Genomic DNA, 21,760 nt, shown 5'->3' on the forward strand with positions numbered 1-21,760 from the left:
AGTGGAAGTGGGAGGGGGGACAATGTAGAACACCTGAAGCGTTACAACTACCATCTCAAATATTATCTCTACTTTTTACCATGTTTTTATTATTTCGCTTTTTGTCTGGCTGTATGCTTGTTCGGTGCACATTTTTAAATCGATTTTAAACTAACCTCCCGGTAATCTAGAGCTTATAAATTGTAACCTTAGCTCAGAACTGCATAAAAATGCAATACTGACTAGCTTTCTTGTCTGGTGTGTGGCGAAGGGTACTATGTGTATCAGTGCCATTTTCTCCTCTTCCTTCTCCAGTCGTAAATGTTTCGCGGGAAGGACGATGGCAAAGCTCCATGAGAGCTCTACTATCACTAATTTCTACCTTCACTATCTTATCACCAGATATAAATATAATGAAATAGTATATTGGCTGAGTCAGGTAAAGAGAAACTGAAATAAATGTGAAGTTTACCACACATAACTATTTTTATGTAAGCAAAATGTTTGGAATCGATTGAAAAATTTGAAAAAATGGAAAAAATTATTTAAATGAAAATGAGTTTTTAATATACTACGTTTTTAAATCTGATTATAAAGTATAAAATAGTTTATCTTAGCCTCATACAGATTCCTAACCCGGGACAGGTAGTTCAGAAGATCTGTGACTGTATAGTTTTAATAGCCATGAAAATATTTATGAGATTTAAACGAAAACAGTGGGGCTTATAAATGAGGTGTATGCAATGCATAATTTAGGCATGAATAGTTCACCTCGTTACTGTTACATTACTTACTGATATATGAACAGTTCACCATCTGAATATCATCTGTTCCACAGGTCCGAAGTTTTTCGTTTTATATCCTACAAACATTTTCATAGTTATTAATACATCACAATCAAAAAGTTTCAAGACTGTCCACAAGAGGTCAGATATCTTTACTGGTCTAGAAGATATTACTTTATATTTTTAGTCCTATATAGAAACGCGTGATATTAAAAATTCGTTTTTATTTAAACATTATTAACCCAGTATCGAAACCTTCTGCACTGGCGGGTATATCTGCGATATGTGTAAGGTTTATTTTCATTGGTATCTGAACTGCTTCTGTTGCGGTTTTCTACAATAGGCGGCCGAGGTGGCCGAGCGGTTCTAGGCGCTACACTCTGGAACCGCGCTACCGCTACAGTCACAGGTTCGAATCCTGCCTCGGGCATGGATGTGCGTGACGTCCTTAGATTAGTTATGTTTAAGTAGTTCTAAGTTCTAAGGGACTTACGATCTCAGTAGTTAAGTCCCATAGTACTCAGAGTCATTTCAACCATTTTTCTACAATAGCGGAAGAGGAAAATGCCCAGAATTCTTTCAAAGTGGGTGCAGGGAACACAAGGAAACCTCTCCCCCTGTATCAGTCCAAAGCTGTTCATTGCTCTGTTTCAATACGGGTTAATGGCTTCTATGTGTAAGGCTGTGAGCAGAGCTTGCGATTCTCAGAGATGCACTTTGTGTTCCCAGAATCTTAGATTAAAAAGTTAACATCAATTTTCCTCTTTCCCTCTCGCACACACACTCGTTTGTGTGTGTGTGTGTGTGTGTGTGTGTGTGCTTTATTTGGGACTCGCGAAGTAAGCTACTCCTTTTTAGAAATCTATGTGGAATTATTGCACTACTGTGGGCGTATAGATTTAATTGGCAACTGCACGTCAGAGGAGCCATAAATGATTTTCGCTTTAGGTTAATGAAGTGTTAACAACAAAGCAAAATAACAAAGATCAAAGTTCGCGTCTACAAAATGCCTCTAGCTGCTGCAACACGACTGTTACCAGTCGAGGAGAAAGCGATTCCCATTCGTTTTCTGTTATGAAAATAAGCTGCGGTCGATCTTTCCCCGCAGAAAAAGAAACAATGGAACAGTAGTGTGACTATGACACAGCAGATCCTACCTTTATTACGACGGCGCCGTCATCGTTACCTGCCAGGACGCTATAGGTGCAGACAATTTGCTGTTGGCCTACTTGCAAGTAATAAACGGTACGGCGTAACGCACAATCTTTTACCTGAGTTCCTGGAAGGCCAACCGTGATTTACGCCGGTGTAGCCGGCGGCAGTGTTTTACTGAGACCTCGCCTCATGTGGCAGTAAAATCCAGCACTGCACCGTCGGCAACTCTTCACTCTTCGTGTCATGGCAGTGTCGGTATGCGCTCGAGGAAAGAAGCTACATTGGGAGTGCGTAAAGTTATACCACACACACTGTAGTCACGTGCTTGCTTCCTGAGAACCACCAGGTAAGAATTCCGGATAGTTAGCAAGTAACCTACAGAGAGTCACGTTACACTGGGAATTTACTTATGTAAATTGAAAAGTACAGTCTGCAGTAATATCAGAGTGCTGAATATTCTAAGTTATGGACGTAATAGTTTGCTCTGCAAAATATGTTAGTGTAATAAACAAATATTCGCAATATGTAAAGTATTCCGGCTTCGGTAATATCGTTTCTGTCCGTACATTCTGCAGGCGTCAGTGTAAGGTATACAAGTTCATACTTGAAGAGACGCCGATCACCATCTCATCGCAGTCAACCTTTTACGGTAGGAACTCTTTACACACCGTTAATGTGCAATGCTTAAACATTATGAGCTGATAACCAAAGGTACCCTCATTAAACGCCTCGAATTTTAACTGCGGGCGCAGTCAAGTGACGTAGGCCACAATGCGTACAGGAAGTTTAAATGCCACACTGGGATTATACGGGTATACGTTCACTTATCCCATTCCACACTGGCAGAAATATCTAGGTATCATTCATAACAATTTATACCGCTTTAAGTATGTCAATTGCACGAATTTTTATAGTTTTGTAACAGATTTTATACTCACACCCGTTCAAGACCTGCACATGAATACCTAGGAATTTAATTTTTCGACACTCGATAGGTCATTCCAAGCTTAAATTTCAACTGATTTTGTATTTCATGTTGTGAACTCTCTGCATTAACTACCAGCGGAATAATGGGAGTGAGTTACACAAAACAATGTCTTGTTTGCTCCATGGTGCCATGCTCATTTCGGAATGGAAGGGAAGCATAGTTGCCGGTTCAAATCTTGTTGGACTAGCGATGTGTATCACTTCACATTTTTTCATTTTCGCTGCAAATAGCCAAAACGGAATTCAGTAACCTAATTCTAAGAGAGTCTTTGCTTTGCACTAAATGAACGATCAGCCTATTTTTATTTGTAATCGTCAACCTTCTTCAATTTGTTATTTTTACTCTTATTGTTGTTATTCTATTACTGCAAGACCTTTCCTAGCCCGAAGAACATGAGCAGTGAATCTGGAAAAATATAAAGTTGGATGTTCGCCGCACAGAATGTACACATTTACCTCGGCATCTTCTTTTCAGGTCAATAGGAAAAGCGCATTAAGGAAAGACAACTACTGGAGACTGGTGACTGAGGCAAAACTCTGCAAAAATTTCTGTCAGTTGCTACCGTGTCGCAGTTTAGTAATCAAAATCGAATGTGTAATATGGACTCTGCTAATGCTACGACCATGGTTTACCATTAACTCATCGGCTGGTTACAGCGTTACAACTGTAAAAGCATGTCTATGATAATTTTGTTCTTTTTTATGTTAAACACTACAGCTTTACAGAATTTTAAAGGCTCCTCAAAGACCCAAATGAACCTTAATTAAGTCCCTCGTGAGAGCTTTTGCAACTAACTACGTGGAACTTGCTTAATACGAAGGCTATGACTCGCCAGTACTCGAAGTTTACATGGCAAAGCAGATGCACGTGCACTGTAGTATCATCGTATATAGTTCACGTTCAACACACTCCTTTTCTACTTTTGAAACAAAATTCATTTCAAATCATAAACCGTCGTGGCAGCACTTTTTCCAAGTCTTTTCTAACCATGTTAAAGTGGTTTACCACAGTTAAACGTTGGTGTTAACTCGAAGATATTAAATCTGCATAAGTGTGTGCTATTATTCCATAGTTGTTTCAGTACCGAGGTGGTTAACTGAATTGAATACAAAGTTGAAATTTCACTCCTTGTTTCCATCTTACGGATGTTCACTTACAGTTACACACCTCACGCCTCATACAGATACACCCAAAAATGTACTTACCGCTCTTAGTTTCCATGAAGTTTCGGTAACCCTCAACAAATCCCGTCAAACCAGTTACGTTGGCAGCCATTTTGTCTGAATTTCAAATATTCGTCCTGTAAATTAAAGAAAATTGTAATTACAGTATAATATTCCATTATTTAGCAAGAAAGCAAAGAAGTATGTAAAAATGCGGGCTTATAAGCGACATTCTATGGATTGACAATTGATAGAAGTAAATGATATTGTGTTAGACATAATGAGTTGACACTGGTCCGTTCGTCGGTTTCGGACGTTAAACTGGATTTCACTATTTCCCTCCTCTTTCATCACTCCACCACCACCACCTCTACAAAAAGAGCACTAAGCTATAACTCACACACCCTCAATTCTGTAAGCTATTACAAAAATAGATACACATGAATTAATTTAATTAGAAATTCGAAGCTGTGGGCCTGACTATTGAATTTACGGAAAACACAATAAATAATGTTTTGATTCACACGAAGTACCGAGGATTTGGACTTGCGTATTATACTCCCAGTGCAGTCACACTTAAGACAGATTCACGTTTCACAAAGAAAGTGTGCGCAGTGGGTGGGGAAAATGGAAATGAGATGAGGAGGATGGAGATTTACTGTTCTGTCGACGACGAGATCATTAGAGAGGGAGCATAATCTCAGACTGGTGAACGATGAGGAATGGGAGTCAGGTTCCTAACCACTGTGGCACCTCACTTGGTGAAATTGAAGAAAGCCTTTGCGATTTAGACTTCTGTACACCTACATAACCTAGAGAAGTATGTTTTACGACAGTTAAATTTTTGCGATGGTATGATACCATAATGTAGCTGTTATTCTTGGTATGTCTTTTCTAATCTCGCTCCGCTTATGTAAAAGAGTTAACAACGTTGTAAGTTCAAAATATACTCAAGATTCAACGTTTTTTGTAATGTGGTATACGTACGCTAAAACAGACTTGAGTATCAACTTCGGTAGCTACGTTCAGTCATCTGCATAAATCACGAAAAGCGTCTGAAAGCATATCAAGACATTCTGTCATTACAGTAACTCACAAAATGCAACAGATTTGTAGAAGGCAAAGTTGGTCTCACTGTGACAACGTATAGTTCTCAGTTAAACTTGGTAACATGAGGCAAAAATTTGATTAACTGAAGATAGAACTTACGAGCTCTATACTTGAGGCCATCATTGCAAAACAGAATCTGGCTATAATTCGGCAACACAGCACTTTCACTTGAAAGTTAACATTCCTGTGCGCTTTCTGAGTATGGAATAGAAAGTAGTACAGACAGCGTTATTTGGACGGAGGCAGTTTGCACATATTAAATATCACTTAAGGAGACAAATTTTCATGCGCGTAGCCGAGTTACACAATATACGTCAGCAGGTAATGCAATTGTTTTCGGGTCTCGAGAGATGTTATGGGACGCGCTTGGCGCCCCAAACTTTCACAATCATTTACATGTATTGCTATATGTGAAATTTGTTATCCAGCATAGCATTTTTTCTCGCAATAAATCTCATGTGGTCGGCTCACATGCATCGAGGCAAAGAACGCAGCAATGAGCCAGCGCTAGTGTTCAACGTGCATGTAAATGAGTTTGGCAATGTTTCAAGGCATGCTATTTCTATAAGCGTGCATGTTACCTTCAGTCAGTCTTCCAAAAATTTCCATTGAGAACTACTTGCCTCTCAAGGACAGCAGCTGGCTCGCAGAGCGTTATGCTGTACACACTGAGACGCTACCTCGCATCTACACTATCTGATCAAAAGCTTCCGGACACCTTTAGTGGCCATTAATGCGTGGTGGGCCCGTGAGTCCACCCTTCGCCTTTACGATGTCCTCTAGTCTACTGACAACACTTTCAATGAGGTGTCAATATCTGTGGAAGAATGGCAGCACATTCTTCCGTAAGACCCGATGCCAGACAATGTAGTGATGTTAAACGCTGGGGTATATGGCATAGTCGATGTTCTAACTTATCCCAAAGGTGTCCCACAGAATTCAGATCGGTGTATCGGACAGGACAGCCCATTTTAGAAATGTTATTGACGACAAATTATTTCCCCACACAAATACAGTTTCATGACAAGGTGCATGGTCTGGTTGATACAATCAATCAACGTCTCACCGCTGGTCCTCTGCTCTACACAGTACGCAGTCCTATAAAATGTGTACATACGGTTCGTCATTTACCGTCTTCTGAAGCTCAATAAAGGTAACGCATCCTAATCACTAAAACTAATCACGAAAAATACTCTCATACGGTAACACCACCTCCTCCATGCATTACTGTTGGCAATATACACGATGGCACGTAACGCTTCTCCAGGCATTCACCAAACTCAAACCCATCCATCGGATAGCCACTGTGAAGGGCATGATTAAATACTCCATATGACTCGACACAGTTCAGTGGCGTAGCTCTTTAAAACATCTCAAGCGTCGCTTAGCAATGGCTGCTCATGAAGAGATGCTTGACCATTACACACAATGTTTTTTAGTTCCCTATACACAGCCATTGTGATATATAGACTGCTGGTAGACATGTGGAACTCAGGAGTGATTTCTTCCGATGCTTTCATGCGATTTTTTACAACCACCCTCCACAATTTTCGACGGTCCCTGACTGTACATGAGGTCTGGCTGGTATTGGTGTAACTGTGGTTGGTATCTCCACTTCACAGTCACATCACCAACAGTCGACTTGGGCGGCTCTAGAAGGGCTGAAATTGCCCTCTGGATGTGCTACTCACGTGACACCCTCTGTGCAGCTCACGTTAGAAGTTACTGAGCATTCCTCACCGACCCATTCTGATATGACAGCTTCTGTACTAATAACAAAGTACTTCCACCTACGTTAACACTCGATTTCTCCATTACATACAGGTGTCAGAATACTTTGGGTCGGACGGTGTATACTCGGTGAGCCCCTGGGTGGTGACAGGTGCTTCTGGTACCACTGTCTTTTCCGCCACTCCTGCCCTACTCGCGAATGGCTCAACTGAAGAATGATTGTCGGCGGTCCATGTTAGGTCTAATTTTCCGAAGTTTGTCGTTGTAATCATTTCACGAGACATGTTTGGGAGGAATTAATTTGTTCCCTTATCCTTCCCGGTACATACTCTGCGGAAATTTCAATAATACACCTCTCGGTGATGTATAACGCCTCTCTTGTTGTGTCTACCACTGAAGATTGTTGTGCAACTCCGTAACGCTTATAAGCCGACTAATCGATCTTGGGACGAAGCGCACCATTCTTCGTTGGATCTTGTCTCTCTGTTTTATTAATCCAAGCCTCATTCGATGATTGAGATTCATGTTTTTCTTTGTTTCCATAAGCTACATCAGACGTATGAAAATTTCTAAACGAGTATCCAAGAATAGACGAGAGGAAAGAGTAAATAAACCTTTTTCCGAAAAAGAATTAAACTAACGCCACGGTGGTATAATTAGCACACATGCCTGTATGCAAATGAAACTTTCCGAATCACAAGGAAGGCAGAACTATGACAAGTGGAAGACTACAAACGACCATTAAACATCACGGGAAAGAAAAAGCACTACACCGATGTAATGAACAATTGTTGTATTTAATAAAGAAACGTAGCTTATATTCCATGCTTATGTTCCTAGAATAGTTGCTAGGCGACTAAAAATTTCTTAAAACTTTAGACAGCAAGTTACAGACAAGTAGTAATGATAGAATTTAACGAAAGACGTGTGGAAAAAGTCTGATATACCGTGTGAGAGCGACATGTAGAACCACCGGCTCTAAAATGCTGCAAAAAAGTTCTCTTTCCTGATTTGTTCCAATTTTAAGATAACAAAGACTTGGTAATATGCTATGCATGAGAGCAAAGTTTGTAAATAAAAGATTCAGACAAAGAAAGTTATCAAAGAAGTAACTACACTTTTTTACATTTCTAACAACCACATGTCGCCGCTGGACGGTAAAGTCGTACAAAACTTAATCAGAAGGCTGCAACTACTTTTGGCTGGTGTTAATATAATGATAATATGCTATCAATGGACCCTCCTTACTTAAAAAAGTATCAGAAATTAGTATCTTCGTTCATTCTTGGACAACAGGGGCATTTAAACATTGCGTAAGTTTCGGTAGTTAAAAGAAGCAGTTTCTCGTAGAGTATATTGATAACGAGATCTATATAAAACCCATTATAAAATTGTATTTGTTGTCGCTTAACACTAACGGAAACTTGTTTTAAGAATAATGTTCAGTGCTGTAGTTTATTAATATTATGTTATTTTAGTCAATTTGCAACAACTGAAGCCTTTCTGTAGTGGCACTTCCTGTGACAAAATTTGCAATGTATGTCTATTTAATTTCCATCATGAAGTGTACTGCAGACTGATATTGCAATTATGAGAAAAAAGTTTGCTATGTATTGATCTTACATAGACTTCACGCTGATATCTATCCACTCGTCCAGCGAATTTATCTTCTTTGCGTAGATGTTTAATATCATACCAGTTGAATCGCCACTCATGAGATTTTGGTAAGCAAATTAGGCACATACATTTATAATTCAGGAAATTTCCTATTCGTTCTTGTTGTCTTCCGAGAGTTAATCAAACAACCTGTAGCAAACATAATTCTTTTATAACATCCCTTTTCATTTAACAGTGTACAAAAAATATCATGCTTCTTATATGTTGTTTGGAGATCGTATAACGAAATCGATTGCAACGTAAACATGCAGTATGCGCTACACAATGTAAAATACGGAACCCATCTTCAGCTATCAGATGCTTTAATATTATCAGTAAATACTTTGGTAGTACTTCTATAGATTCACTAAGCATTTCATTCCGCCTATGTTCATTGCTCCATTTCTGATCCATTCATCCCCTGGGTAAAATTTAAGAGTGAAAGGAATAATTTATTAATCTGCCTTTCCACAATGTATATCATTCCAATATTATACATAATAATATGGCATCGTGGTTATACACTATTGGAAAACAGTCTTTTGTCTCTAAATCTGAGCTGATGCTTAGATGAAAAAGCGAAACAAAGTACAGTTACCAAAAGAGATGCTTCGTGGAAATCTTAGATGTACTGTTGAAATGTCTTTCGAGAAGATGAAGGTTACTGAAGAAGAAAAGGTAGACCCGTAAAATGGCCGAGCGGTTCTAGGCTCTTCAGTCCGGAACCGCGCGACTGCTATATCGCAGATTCGAATCCTGCCTCGGGCATGGATGTGTGTGATGTTCTTAGGTTAGTTAGATTTAATTAGTTTTAAGTTCTAGATGACTGATGACCTCAGAAGTTAAGTCGCATAGAGCTCAGAGCAGCTTGAACCATTTTACACCCGTAAATGATGACATGGACGATAAATAGTTTGGACCAGAAGAGAACAGAAGCTTTCGAAATGTGGTGCTACAGAAGAATGCTGAAGATTAGATGGGTAGATCACATAACTAATGAGGAGGTATTGAATAGGATTGGGGAGAAGAGACGTTTATGGCACAACTTGACTAGGAGAAGGGATTGGTCGGTAGGACATGTTCTGAGGCATCAAGGGATCACCAATTTAGCATTGGTGGGCAGCGCTGAGGGTAAAAATCGTAGTGAGAGACCAAGAGATGAATACACTAAGCAGACTCAGAAGGATGTAGGTTGCAGTAGGTACTGGAAGATGAAGGAGCTTGCGCAGTTTAGATTAGCATGGAGAGCTGCATCAAACCAGTCTCAAGACTGAAGATCACAGCAACAACAACAACAACAACAACAACAAATGATGACAACCACGGTGCAAGCTTTTCTTTGTTATTGATTTTCGATCCGGGCCCATTCATCAGTCCCAATAATAATGTCAATTTTGACTATACGGAAGTAAGGACAACACAACAGCCAGTTCCCTAGAGCAGAATATCATCGGCCCGGCCGGAAATCGAACCCAGGCCCCTTCGCTTAACAGTCCACCACGCTGACTGCGCAGCTACCGAAGAGGATTTTGATAGGTATTCATGGGATTAATGGATATTTTGTAGCGTGTAGAAAAAAAAACTGTGACTTGGGGAAAAATGAAGCTAAAAAAAACTAATCGGTAAGAGAGAGTATACTTACGTATTCTTAGCACAATAAGTAACGCTCGTTCCTGCTTCATTCTTTTATTTAGAACATAATTTACGGTACTAACTTGTCACAGAAGGCAATTAGACTTCATTCCTTCACGTATACAAAGCATTCTCCCCTCGATAATTCAGTTAAGACTTAACAGAAAACTTAGAAGACCTTTTTAAACGCCGTGTGGTGTAGCCATGCGGTCTTGGGCGCCTTGCCACGGGTCGCGAGGCTCTCTCCGTCGGAGGTTCGAGTCCTCCCTTGGGCATGGGTGCGTGTGTTGTCCTTAGCGTAAGTTAGTTTAAGTTAGATTAAGTAGTGTGTAAGCCTAGGGACCGATGACCTCAGCAGTTTGGTCCCATAGCACTTACCACCACCTTTTTAAGAACGCATAAATTTGTCTTACTAACAAGTGGCACTCAGAGTCATATTACAATTTACTAACAACTACTTGTTGAATGTTCGAATGACGGTTTCAGATTTTTTTCTTGTACAGTGACTGTTTCCCACTGTTTTTGTGGTGCATGATATTTCATGGTTTCAGTTTTGGGTGTTTAGCGAGGAACTGTGTTTCACACACATCGCTTTAAAGCACATAAAGTCTGAGAGCTGTTACTCCATAAACACCGTTCCACACATGCACTCAACGCAATTTATTTCTCTACCTAATCACACAAATATCTTCCCAATTTTCAGTGAGCGGGTAGTCAAAAAAGGCTTGGAGATTGCCTCCAATTTCCTATTATAAAGGAAGCATATTCGATATTTGACAATCGACCTTTTGTTTGCAATATGTTTACAGCAATTTAAGTTTGGTTACCACTTAATTTGACAACCGGACTGTGTCAGCCCATGTGGAAAAGAGATGAGAAGTCATAAAGGAAAGAATAACCAACGTGAGTGATACGCAAACGAATTTACCTAAGGATGGAATAAAAGAAACTGTCGCACAAAAACTTCCATGAGGGGCGAAAACAACGGAAGGGTTGACAAATGCATCTATCTACTACGATTATCGAATCGTGACGCCAGCGTAAACCAATAATTGTGTGTCTCAAAGTCAGTTTACGTGTGCATCTCACTTTGTACCTGTAATTTCTGACGCATCATACACACATATCACTATAGACTTTACCTGATCGTACTTGGTCGTATAACTTCCTTATAAAACTATAGTAACTTTCTGGCAGAAAAATATTATTTAGGGAATACATAAAAATTAAGCAAATTTTTTTATATCAGTAGTTGCGTAAAGATTAAATTTTCTCCTTGAAACGTGATAGAATCTAACAACATCAAATACTGTGGGCATGAGTGACGAGTTTCCTTTCACCAGTTAGAAACAGTACTGCAGAGAAATGCTTTCCTTACTGTTAGGTCGAAAGTGGCGGCACATACTCTAATTTGTGTCGAGACCGTGATGGCGACCTTGTCCTGCCTTCCCCCCACGCATTTCAGCTAAAGGTCAACAACTCCCGCTGACGCTCGGCATGTCCTTCCGGCTGATTTTTTTTTTTTTTTGGTCATCAGTCTACTGACTGGTTTGATGTGGCCCGCCACGAATTCCTTTCCTGTGCTAACCTCTTCATCTCAGAGTAGCACTTGCAACCTACGTCCTCAATTATTTGCTTGACGTATTCCAATCTCTATTTTCCTCTACAGTTTTTGCCCTCTACAGCTCCCTCTAGTACCATGGAAGTCATTCCCTCATGTCTTAGCAGATGTCCTATCATCCTGTCCCTTCCCCTTATCAGTGTTTTCCACATATTCCGCCGGCCGCGGTGGTCTAGCGGTTCTCGGCCCGCAGTCCGGAACCGCGTGACTGCAACGGTCGCAAGTTCGAATCCTGCCTCGGGCATGGATGTGTGTGATGTGTGTGATGTCCTTAGGTTAGTTAGGTTTAAGTAGTTCTAAGTTCTAGGAGACTGATGACCACAGTAGTTAAGTCAATAGTGGTCAGGGGCATTTGAACCACATATTCCTTTCCTCTCCGATTCTGCGTAGAACCTCCTCATTCCTTACCTTATCAGTCCACCTAATTTTCAACATTCGTCTATAGCACCACATCTCAAATGCTTCGATTCTCTTCTGTTCTGGTTTTCCCACAGTCCATGTTTCACTCCATACAATGCTGTACTCCAGACGTACATCCTCAGAAATTTCTTCCTCAAATTAAGGCCGGTATATGATATTAGTAGACTTCTCTTGGCCAGAAATGCCTTTTTTGCCATAGCGAGTCTGCTTTTGATGTCCTCCTTGCTCCGCCCGTCATTGGCTATTTTACTGCCTAGGTAGCAGAATTCCTTAACTTCACTGACTTCGTGACCATCAATCCTGATGTTAAGCTTCTCGCTGTTCTCATTTCTACTACTTCTCATTACCTTCGTCTTACTCCGATTTACTCCTAAACCATACTGTGTACTCATTAGACTGTTCATTCCGTTCAGCAGATCATTTAATTCTTCTTCACTTTCACTCAGGATAGCAATGTCATCAGCGAATCGTATCATTGATATCCTTTCACCTTGTATTTTAATTCCACTCCTGAACCTTTCTTTTATTTCCATCATTGCTTCCTCGATGTACAGATTGAAGAGTAGGGGCGAATGGCTACAGCCTTGTCTTACTCCCTTCTTAATACGAGCACTTCATTCTTGATCGTCCACTCTTATTATTCCCTCTTGGTTGTTGTACATATTGTATATGACCCGTCTCTCCCTATAGCTTACCCCAACTTTTTTCAGAATCTTGAACAGCTTGCACCATTTTATATTGTCGAACGCTTTTTCCAGGTCAACAAATCCTATGAACGTGTCTTGATTTTTCTTTAGCCTTGCTTCCATTATTAACCGTAACGTCAGAATTGCCTCTCTCGTGCCTTTACTTTTCCTAAAGCCAAACTGATCGTCACCTAGCGCATTCTCAATTTCCTTTTCCATTCTTCTGTATATTATTCTTGTAAGCAGCTTCGATGCATGAGCTGTCAAGCTGATTGTGCGATAATTCTCGCACTTGTCAGCTCTTGCCGTCTTTGGAATTGTGTGGATGATGCTTTTCCGAAAGTCAAATGGTATGTCGCCAGACTCACAGATTCTACACACCAACGTGAATAGTCGTTTTGTTGCCACTTACCCTAATGATTTTAGAAATTCTGATGGAATGTTATCTATCCCTTCTGCCTTATTTGACTGTAAGTCCTCCAAAGCTCTTTTAAATTCCGATTCTAATACTGGATCCCCTATCTCTTCTAAATCGACTCCTGTTTCTTCTTCTATCACATCAGACAAATCTTCACCCTCATAGAGGCTTTCAATGTAGTCTTTCCACCTATCTGCTCTCTCCTCTGCATTTAACAGTGGAATTCCCGTTGCACTCTTAATATTACCACCGTTGGTTTTAATGTCACCAAAGTTTGTTTTGACTTTCCTATATGCTGAGTCTGTCCTTCCGACAATCATATCTTTTTCGATGTCTTCACATTTTTCCTGCAGCCATTTCGTCTTAGCTTCCCTGCACTTCCTATTTATTTCATTCCTCAGCGACTTGAATTTCTGTATTCTTGATTTTCCCGGAACATGTTTGTACTTCCTCCTTTCATCAATCAACTAAAGTATTTCTTCTGTTACCCACGGTTTCTTCGCAGTTACCTTCTTTGTACCTATGTTTTGCTTCCCAACTTCTGTGATGGCCCTTTTTAGAGGCGTCCATTCCTCTTCAACTGTGTTGGCTTCTGCGGTATTCCTTATTGCTGTATCTATAGCGTTAGAGAACTTCAAACGTATCTCGTCATTCCTTAGAACTTCCGTATCCCACTTCTTAGCGTATTGATTCTTCCTGACTAATGTCTTGAACTTCAGCCTACTCTTCATCACTACTATATTGTGATCTGAGTCTATATCTGCTCCTTGGTACGCCTTACAATCCAGTATCTGATTTCGGAATCTCTGTCTGACCATGATGTAATCTAATTGAAATCTTACCGTATCTCCCGGCCTTTTCCAAGTATACCTCCTCCTCTTGTGATTATTGAACAGGATATTCGGCTGAATACATTATTAATTAATGCTTCCTGATTCTATGCAGATGATTATCATCTGTCCCTGGCACACTCCGCGCATTATACTTCCAACACAATCGTCTTCCACGTTAGGTGTAACTATTTTTGAATTACTGGACGATAAGTACGTGGTAAAGTGAACACATTGATAATTCCCTCAACTTAACAAATTTTTACGCTTTTAAAAAGTAAATTCTTTAGGCTGTTATGGAGGTAGTTATTTTCTGAGCGTCAGTGAGAATTTCATGCCTCCTACATAGTTCTATTATGGAGAATATGCTTTCCATCTATTTCTACACACAAAATTTGAGTACACTAGGCTGTGGGGACCTATTAGGCAATGAATATGACTGATGTAACCACACGGATATATGAAACTGCTCAATTTAACTGGCATGTCACAGCGCAGTTGGAAGGCTGAAATACATATCGTGATTCTTGCTGTATGATTCTTTAAGACAACAGCCCCAGCACAATGTCAACTGCAATGTACGACACATTTTCAGCGTTATGAATTCTACAGTACATTTAACAGTGGAATGTTAGTAACATAAGCAATAGATGGATATGAAACGTACTCCAGAGGCAGTCTAAAACGAAAATTACTAGGTGATTTCTCATCGACAAAATTAAAACTGTTTACCTATGAGCAAATTCTACCCAGCTCTTTGTATTGCAAGACTAAGAGTTCTTAAAATTTCTCGACATTTCTCTAAATAAGTACTAAATTTATTATTCTGTTTAACATCACTGTCCGAGATTTCATTACAAAATTTACCTTTCGTTAATAGTTTTGTTTCTGAGCCTGATTTCAGTGCAGCCGTGCGGGGTGGCCGAGCGGTTCTAGGCGCTTAAGTCTGGAGCCGCGCGACCGCTACGGTCGCAGGTTCGAATCCTGCCTCGGGCATGGATGTGTGTGATGTCCTTAGGTTAGCTAGATTTAAGTAGTTCTAAGTTCTAGGGGACTGGTGACAGATGTTAAGTCCCATAGTTCTCAGAGCCATTTTTTTTCAGTGCATTATATAACTACTGCACAGTTACGATATTGCTGTGGCTGTGTTGTTCAGAAGTACGATGCAGTGTTCCACAGTACTTCTGAACAACACAGCCACTGCAATATCACATTTATCTGACGACACCGGGCAAGCGGTTTTCAAATAAAATGTCTCCCCCGTACGAAAATATACAAATGGATTTACGAGTGCAGGTTGTAGACACATGGTTGATGACATATGAAAGTGTGGGGTCTGGCAGTGAAGCGCGCTCGGATAGCCTAATTGTAAGGCAATCGCTCGAGGAAATGCTGGTTCGTGTCCCGGTCCGACACAAACTTTCATTGTCGTTATTCCACTATACAGCTGATGGTTGTCCATATTCGTAGCTACGAATACATTTAATGTACTATTACTTAAGTTGACACACATCACAATATTTCAAAGACTTCAGTCAGAGTATGAGGATGTATTGTAAATTTCCAGTATGCTATAGATAAATTACTATTAGCAATCTATGAAGACCGATCTGACTAAATCTTCTCGTAGATTTGCCTATTTTTTTTTAAAAAAAAGGGGGGAACGAACTTAAAAAAAAAGTTCTATTCACCTTCATACTCCCAAAAGATCATGTGGATGAAGAATGTTGTTGCCTCTTCACGTTATGTAGAGAGTTGATCAGGTTTCTCATATTGTGAATTCAAATAGCTACGGATCGTATGAGGGAATATTTCAGCAGACTCATCGGAAAGTAACGCTGCATCCTACTGCAGCGAAAATACGCGTCTTTGATGCACGGTTACCTCAGCCACCTCGCTGTAAGAATCTGCTTACTCAGCGTGATTAGGAAGCGCGCGGGAGATTCAGAGATGAGGTAACCACTAGAAAACGAGGTCAACAGTGTTGTGAATAATCCACGGGGACTTATTTGCTCGCTGCTAACCTGTCTGTCGATGTGAGATTCTGCAGTAAGCAATTAATCTTACAACGGGGTACTCGTACATCTGTTCCAATGGTATCATTTGATACACCAGATATCACGATAATCAACTTAGACGTTGTGAGGACAAAGATTCCTCCAAAGACAAATGATACAGCTATAAAAATATGCCAGTACCGTGAAAAAACTGTGTAAGAAAAAACAATGATCGGTGTCAAAAACGTTTTATACGACTAAACAAACAACAGTTCCTGTACAGAATATAAGCATAGTTAATGTTCCGTTATACAATGAAGAGCCAAACTGGTACACCTGCCTAATATCGTGTACGGCCCCCGCGTGCACGCAGAAGTGTCGCATCACGGCTTAGCACGGACTCAACTATTGTCTGAAGTAGTGCTGAAAGGAACTGACATCATGAATCCTGCGGGGCTGTCCACAAATCGGTAACGGTACAAGGGGGTGGAGATCTCTTCTGCACAGCACGTTGCAAGACATGCCAAATATGTTCCAGAATGTTCATGTCTGGGGAGTTTGGTGGCCAGCGGAAGAGTGTTCCTGGAGCCACTCTGTAGCCATTCTGGACGTGTGGGATGTCACATTGTCCTGCTGGATTTGCCCAAGTCCGCCGGAATGCATAATGGACGTGAATGGATGCAGGTGATCAGACAGGATGCTTAAGTTCGTGTCATCTGTCAGTGACGTATCTAGATATATCAGAATCCCAATCACTCCAACTGCTCACGCCTCACATCATTTCAGGGCCTCCACCTGCTTCAACAGTCCCCTGTTGAGATGCAGGATCCATGAACTCATGAGGTTGTCTCCATACCGGTTCACGTCCATCCGCTCTATATAATTTGAAACGAGACTCGTCCGACCAGGCAACATGGTTTCAGTCATCAACAGTCCAATGTCGGTGTTAACGGGCCCAGGCTAGGCGTAAAGCTTTGCACCGTGCTGTCATCAAGGGTACACGAGTGGGCCTTCGGCTCCGAAAGCCCATATCGATGAAGTTTCGTTGAAGCCCAGCATTGAAATCTGCAGCAGTGTGTGGAAGAGTTGCACTTCTGTCACATTGAGAGTTTCTCTTCAGTCATCGTTGGTTCCGTTCTTGCAGGATCTTTTTCCGGCCGCAGTGATGTCAGAGATTTAATGCTTTACCGGATTCCTGATATTCACGGTACACTCGTGAAATGGACGTACGGGAAAATCCCCACTTTATCGCTATCTCGAAGATACTGTGTTTCATCGATCGTGCACTGTCTATAACACCACGTCCAAGCTCACTTAAATGTTGATAACCTTCCATTGTAGTACCTTTTTGTCTTATATAGGCGTTGCCTACCGCAGCTCCGTATTCTACCTGTTTACATATCTTTGTATTTGAATACGCATGCCTATACCAGTTTCTTTGGCGCTTCAGGGTAGTATCGACTGAACTAGACATAAGTGGCGTTCCTGTTATCACCGCGAATGAAATGGTTTGATACGTCACGTGAGCAGGTGGCCAATAGAGTTCGCTCTTGATGTTTGCAATAATACATTGACACCTATGTTGCCGTTTACTGTAACTGGTAGACACTGTAGAAAATCACATACGTATTAATTGCTGGACAGTAACGAAAACTGATAAGCTAATGTAATGAAGAACCAACAGCTCACTATGGGGTTCAGAAATAACAACCCTTACATGAGTAAGTCTCTGTGGCCACTACACGTATTAGATCACAGTGACTGGCAGGGGCGCATGAGTACCTTTACACAGCTTGGGAAACACGAATCTTGGAAAGTAGGCCGCTTTAACTAATACTTTCTAGTACACGTTGGCGCAGGCTGATGAAAGAGTTCGTGTGCGTCGAAAACCATGTTAAACAACAAATTCTCTTACCATGAGAGCGCTGAAGGTGTTCTCGAGTACAGGCTATTTACACGAGATGAAACGGGGCCCTGATGTGTCGCCCAAGTCTCTCATCGGCGAATAATACAGGAACCTACTATCTCATCATGTTCTTCTGAGTGAATTCAGCATCCTATAGATTACTAGTACGTTCAACACGACACTGCACCACCACATCAGTTCAGAACTGCGTCAGAATGCTTTGAGAAGAATTCCGTGAATATGAGGGTGTTTGTTTGTCCCCTGAAGTCATCTAATCTCAAACGCGTTGAGCACACGCGGGATGTCATAGCTCGAAACCTGTGCGCTTTGGATCAAGCTTCGAATAGTTTGAGTTGAGGGCGTCGGCAGAGGGTCATTGATCAGCAGGTAATGCTTTCTGGGCCTCCGGGTCAATGACACTATGCTTCACCATCATCTGAAGGAGGCCACTAGGTGGGTGTGTAATCTGAATGCTAACGACTTTGCAGGTGGATACCTTAAAAATTAAGTCATTGTCCCATTTCTCAACTGCCATTGTAATGAAACACCCGAACACTTTCGTGACAACCAAGTGAGACTGTCTGACGTATAATGGGAAGTTGTCATTTTAAACGAGTCCGACCAGTATAGCAAACATTACAATCACGTATAGAAAGATCACTGCGTTACTCAAGTGAGTCCTCAAACGACACCAATTGGAACTTCAATAAAGTCACCTTCAACTCGCGTTGGTTGCAGTCGAATCCCTGCCTTGCCATTCTTGCTTAGGTACACCGTTGGTAATCTGCATTAATTAAGCGAACGCCAGTTTGTTCGATTAATGAAGTTTCGATCTAAAAGTGATCCAGCAGCTGATTTCCTCCTTTAACGCCTATTCGATAGCGAAGCAACTTAAACTACCATTTCTTTAACGGCGATACTGTGCTTCTGTGTTTTATGTACATTGTGTCTAGTTATTTATGTGTACTTTGTAGGTCGCATGTATTTATTGATTCTTATTATGAGGCGTTTTGGCATCAGGCATTATCAGAATAAACCAAACGATTGGTGCAATGTATCTCAACAAATACAGCACAGTTTGGCACTTACTACTTTATGTTCTATTTTGTATTTGACGAGATACATTGCATCCATCTTTGTTTTCTTTGTTTTAATGACGCTAGATGAAACGCTTCATATCAAGGGTTAATAAATGTATGCGATCCAGAAAAGTCCCTATCCCAAAAAATTATATCTGACCCCTTCAAAGACTTTTATCCCATGTAACTAGTCATTATTTCATTATTTGTATGGTTCTCTAAGTATTACAGCATTATAAATGTACTTATTTTTTGCGTGTTAAGCATCTATTGAATTATTTTGATGTGCCTTCCCTGATGATTTGCAAAAATGTGTTAGACACTAACTGAATGAAATGAATTCAGATTTACTTCCCTTTGAAATAAAATATAAATAAGTCAGTTATTACACCCATTTTGAGGCAAGTGTTACTTCATTTTATGGCCCGAAATCCGTTGTTTGATGTCAGTCTGTGGACTTTACAATACAGTATTTCTGGCATGAAGTACCAAAATAGTTTTGATAAGAGCCTTGTTTTACGGTGGTGAGTGAAGCTTCTAGCTAATGTTACAAAACAATATATTTGTTAACTGTTATGCCATTCTTGCAGAGCTAGGGGTTTTGTTCAGCACACAGAAAGTCTGTTGAATCTTTTATAAATAATTGAACTGCAGTATATAAGCTTAAATAACTTCCTTTCTTTCGCTTGTGCCTTTATCCTGCGGTTTCGCAGGGTCGGCATTGTTAGAGTCGGATTTGGCAAGGTTAATGTTAAGGGGTGGCCAGATGCTGTTCCTGCCGGCACCCCGTACCCCTAGGACGGAATTAATGCACCCCAACTGTCTGTGTCTAGTGTAATCCATGGAAGAGTGTGAACGAGTAGTGTAACTCAGTCGGGATATGGGTCAACCCAGTATTGACCTACTGGCATGTGGAAAACCGCCTAAAAACCACATCCAGGCTGCCCAGCACATCGGTCCTCGTTGTTAACCCGCCGGGCGCATTCGATCCGGGACCGGCGCGCCTACCCGAGTCCAGGAAGCAGCGCATTAACGCTCTTGGCTAACCTGGCAGGTATAACCTTAAATAACATTTGAATCTAATTATTTGTGGTCAGCAACGGACAATAGGCTCTTTTAAACTTGTAAGAGCACGTGCAATGCATATGGCATTTCAGAATCAACCTGTATTTCTTATACTGATTGTTATCATCCTCTACCTCAGGTGCCAGGCGCGAAGAGCGAAGGTAGAATGTTTCACGCACGCTGCGTTCGGCTCTAGGCGGAAATCGATATATAGGAGGCATGTACGATTGCCGTATAAACAAAGGCCTGTCCTCTGACTGTAGATGATGGCGTTTTCACTTCAGCTTAACTAGAGTAGTTAGGAGCAGTGTCGGAAATATGTTAAAGGAAATGATTGCACCATTTACAGCTTCAGTCCGTTATACCAGCAGCATCTGGTCATAGATCTGTGAACAAAGCACACAGAAACCTTTCTAATTAAGTTCGGATGAAAACAATATGCCGCCTGCGATAATCCGAGGATTGTGCCGAAGCGAATGTGTCGATGAGAGCGAGCCTGTGTGCATAGCATTGCCTCCCGTTAACAGCGACTGTGCCGCACGTGAAACAACCTGCACATAAGGTTCATTTATAGATGCAAAGTGCAGTGACCTGTTTCGAATGACTGAAAACGCGTGGTTAAAAACCGGCCTGGGAAGCAGGCAGCCATTACGTATCCGGCAATTATTACGTGATCAAGATGCCTGCAAGTCATTACGCACCAAACGGCTAAGCCTAGTCGCTCAAACTAGATTCCGCATGCTATTTATGCGCAACAATTCTGAGGAACGAAACGGGTTCTTGAGAGATAAGGAAACTGGATAATTCTATTCAGCTGTTTTCATTAGGACAAATAAGGATTTTCGTTATTGTGTGTGACAGTGATATGATGGAAGTACCGAACAATTAGGTGTAATGCAAGCACGCCCACTCAGCTCTATGGACCACCAAGTGACATTTCATTTACTTCTAGATAAAATCAGAGAGGCAGTACCAGAATGGAACGAGTTTGTAGCGTTGCCAGTTGTGCTAACATCTGTAGAAATGAGAGTGAAATCACTTGTGTCTTCTCGAAACCACTGCAGGTGAGGTAAGCAGCATTACCGTCATACAGTCAAGCTATTGACAGAGTAACTACGAGCTGGGTGAGCATTAACCTATAAGAAGCACTTGTTCCAATTTTTTGATGATGTGAGTACATCACACTCACGTGTCACGTGCGTCATCGAATAACGGGTTTTGCTAACCTATCCAGGTTGATGCTATGTTCGCCGCTTCTGTAAAGACTTAGCCCATCTTCAAGACCAGTTCTGAATTAAACCTGTTGCGAGACTATAAACAGAATCTCTCTTCTGCCCATCTGTCTACTCCGCCGTTAGTCAAGTCGCCTTCTACAGAACGTTAGCAAAAACAGAAGACATGTAGATCACAGCTGATACAGATCCACTTCAATGAATCACAGCTGTCTCACATGGTTGCGTGAATGACTCTTTGAGTAGTCCTTAATCATTTAGTAAATTACGAACAACCCCTTGCAATCGCTCGTTTGCATATACCTAA

At 41.0% G+C, this 21,760-nt stretch overlaps 1 protein-coding gene across 1 annotated transcript in view; it reads right to left on the minus strand.

Moving 5' to 3' along the window:
• The window catches only part of LOC126299094 (elongation of very long chain fatty acids protein AAEL008004-like), a 131,442-nt gene that overhangs the window by 58,930 nt on the left and 50,752 nt on the right, over positions 1 to 21,760 (minus strand). The window contains exon 2 of the mRNA XM_049990769.1: positions 4,113 to 4,207. Coding sequence (XP_049846726.1) covers positions 4,113 to 4,182 — 70 coding nt within the window. The 5' untranslated portion in view covers positions 4,183 to 4,207. The remainder of the gene's footprint in view (positions 1 to 4,112; positions 4,208 to 21,760) is intronic.

Source organism: Schistocerca gregaria, chromosome X (assembly GCF_023897955.1).
Source record: "Schistocerca gregaria isolate iqSchGreg1 chromosome X, iqSchGreg1.2, whole genome shotgun sequence".
Taxonomy (NCBI): domain Eukaryota; kingdom Metazoa; phylum Arthropoda; class Insecta; order Orthoptera; family Acrididae; genus Schistocerca; species Schistocerca gregaria.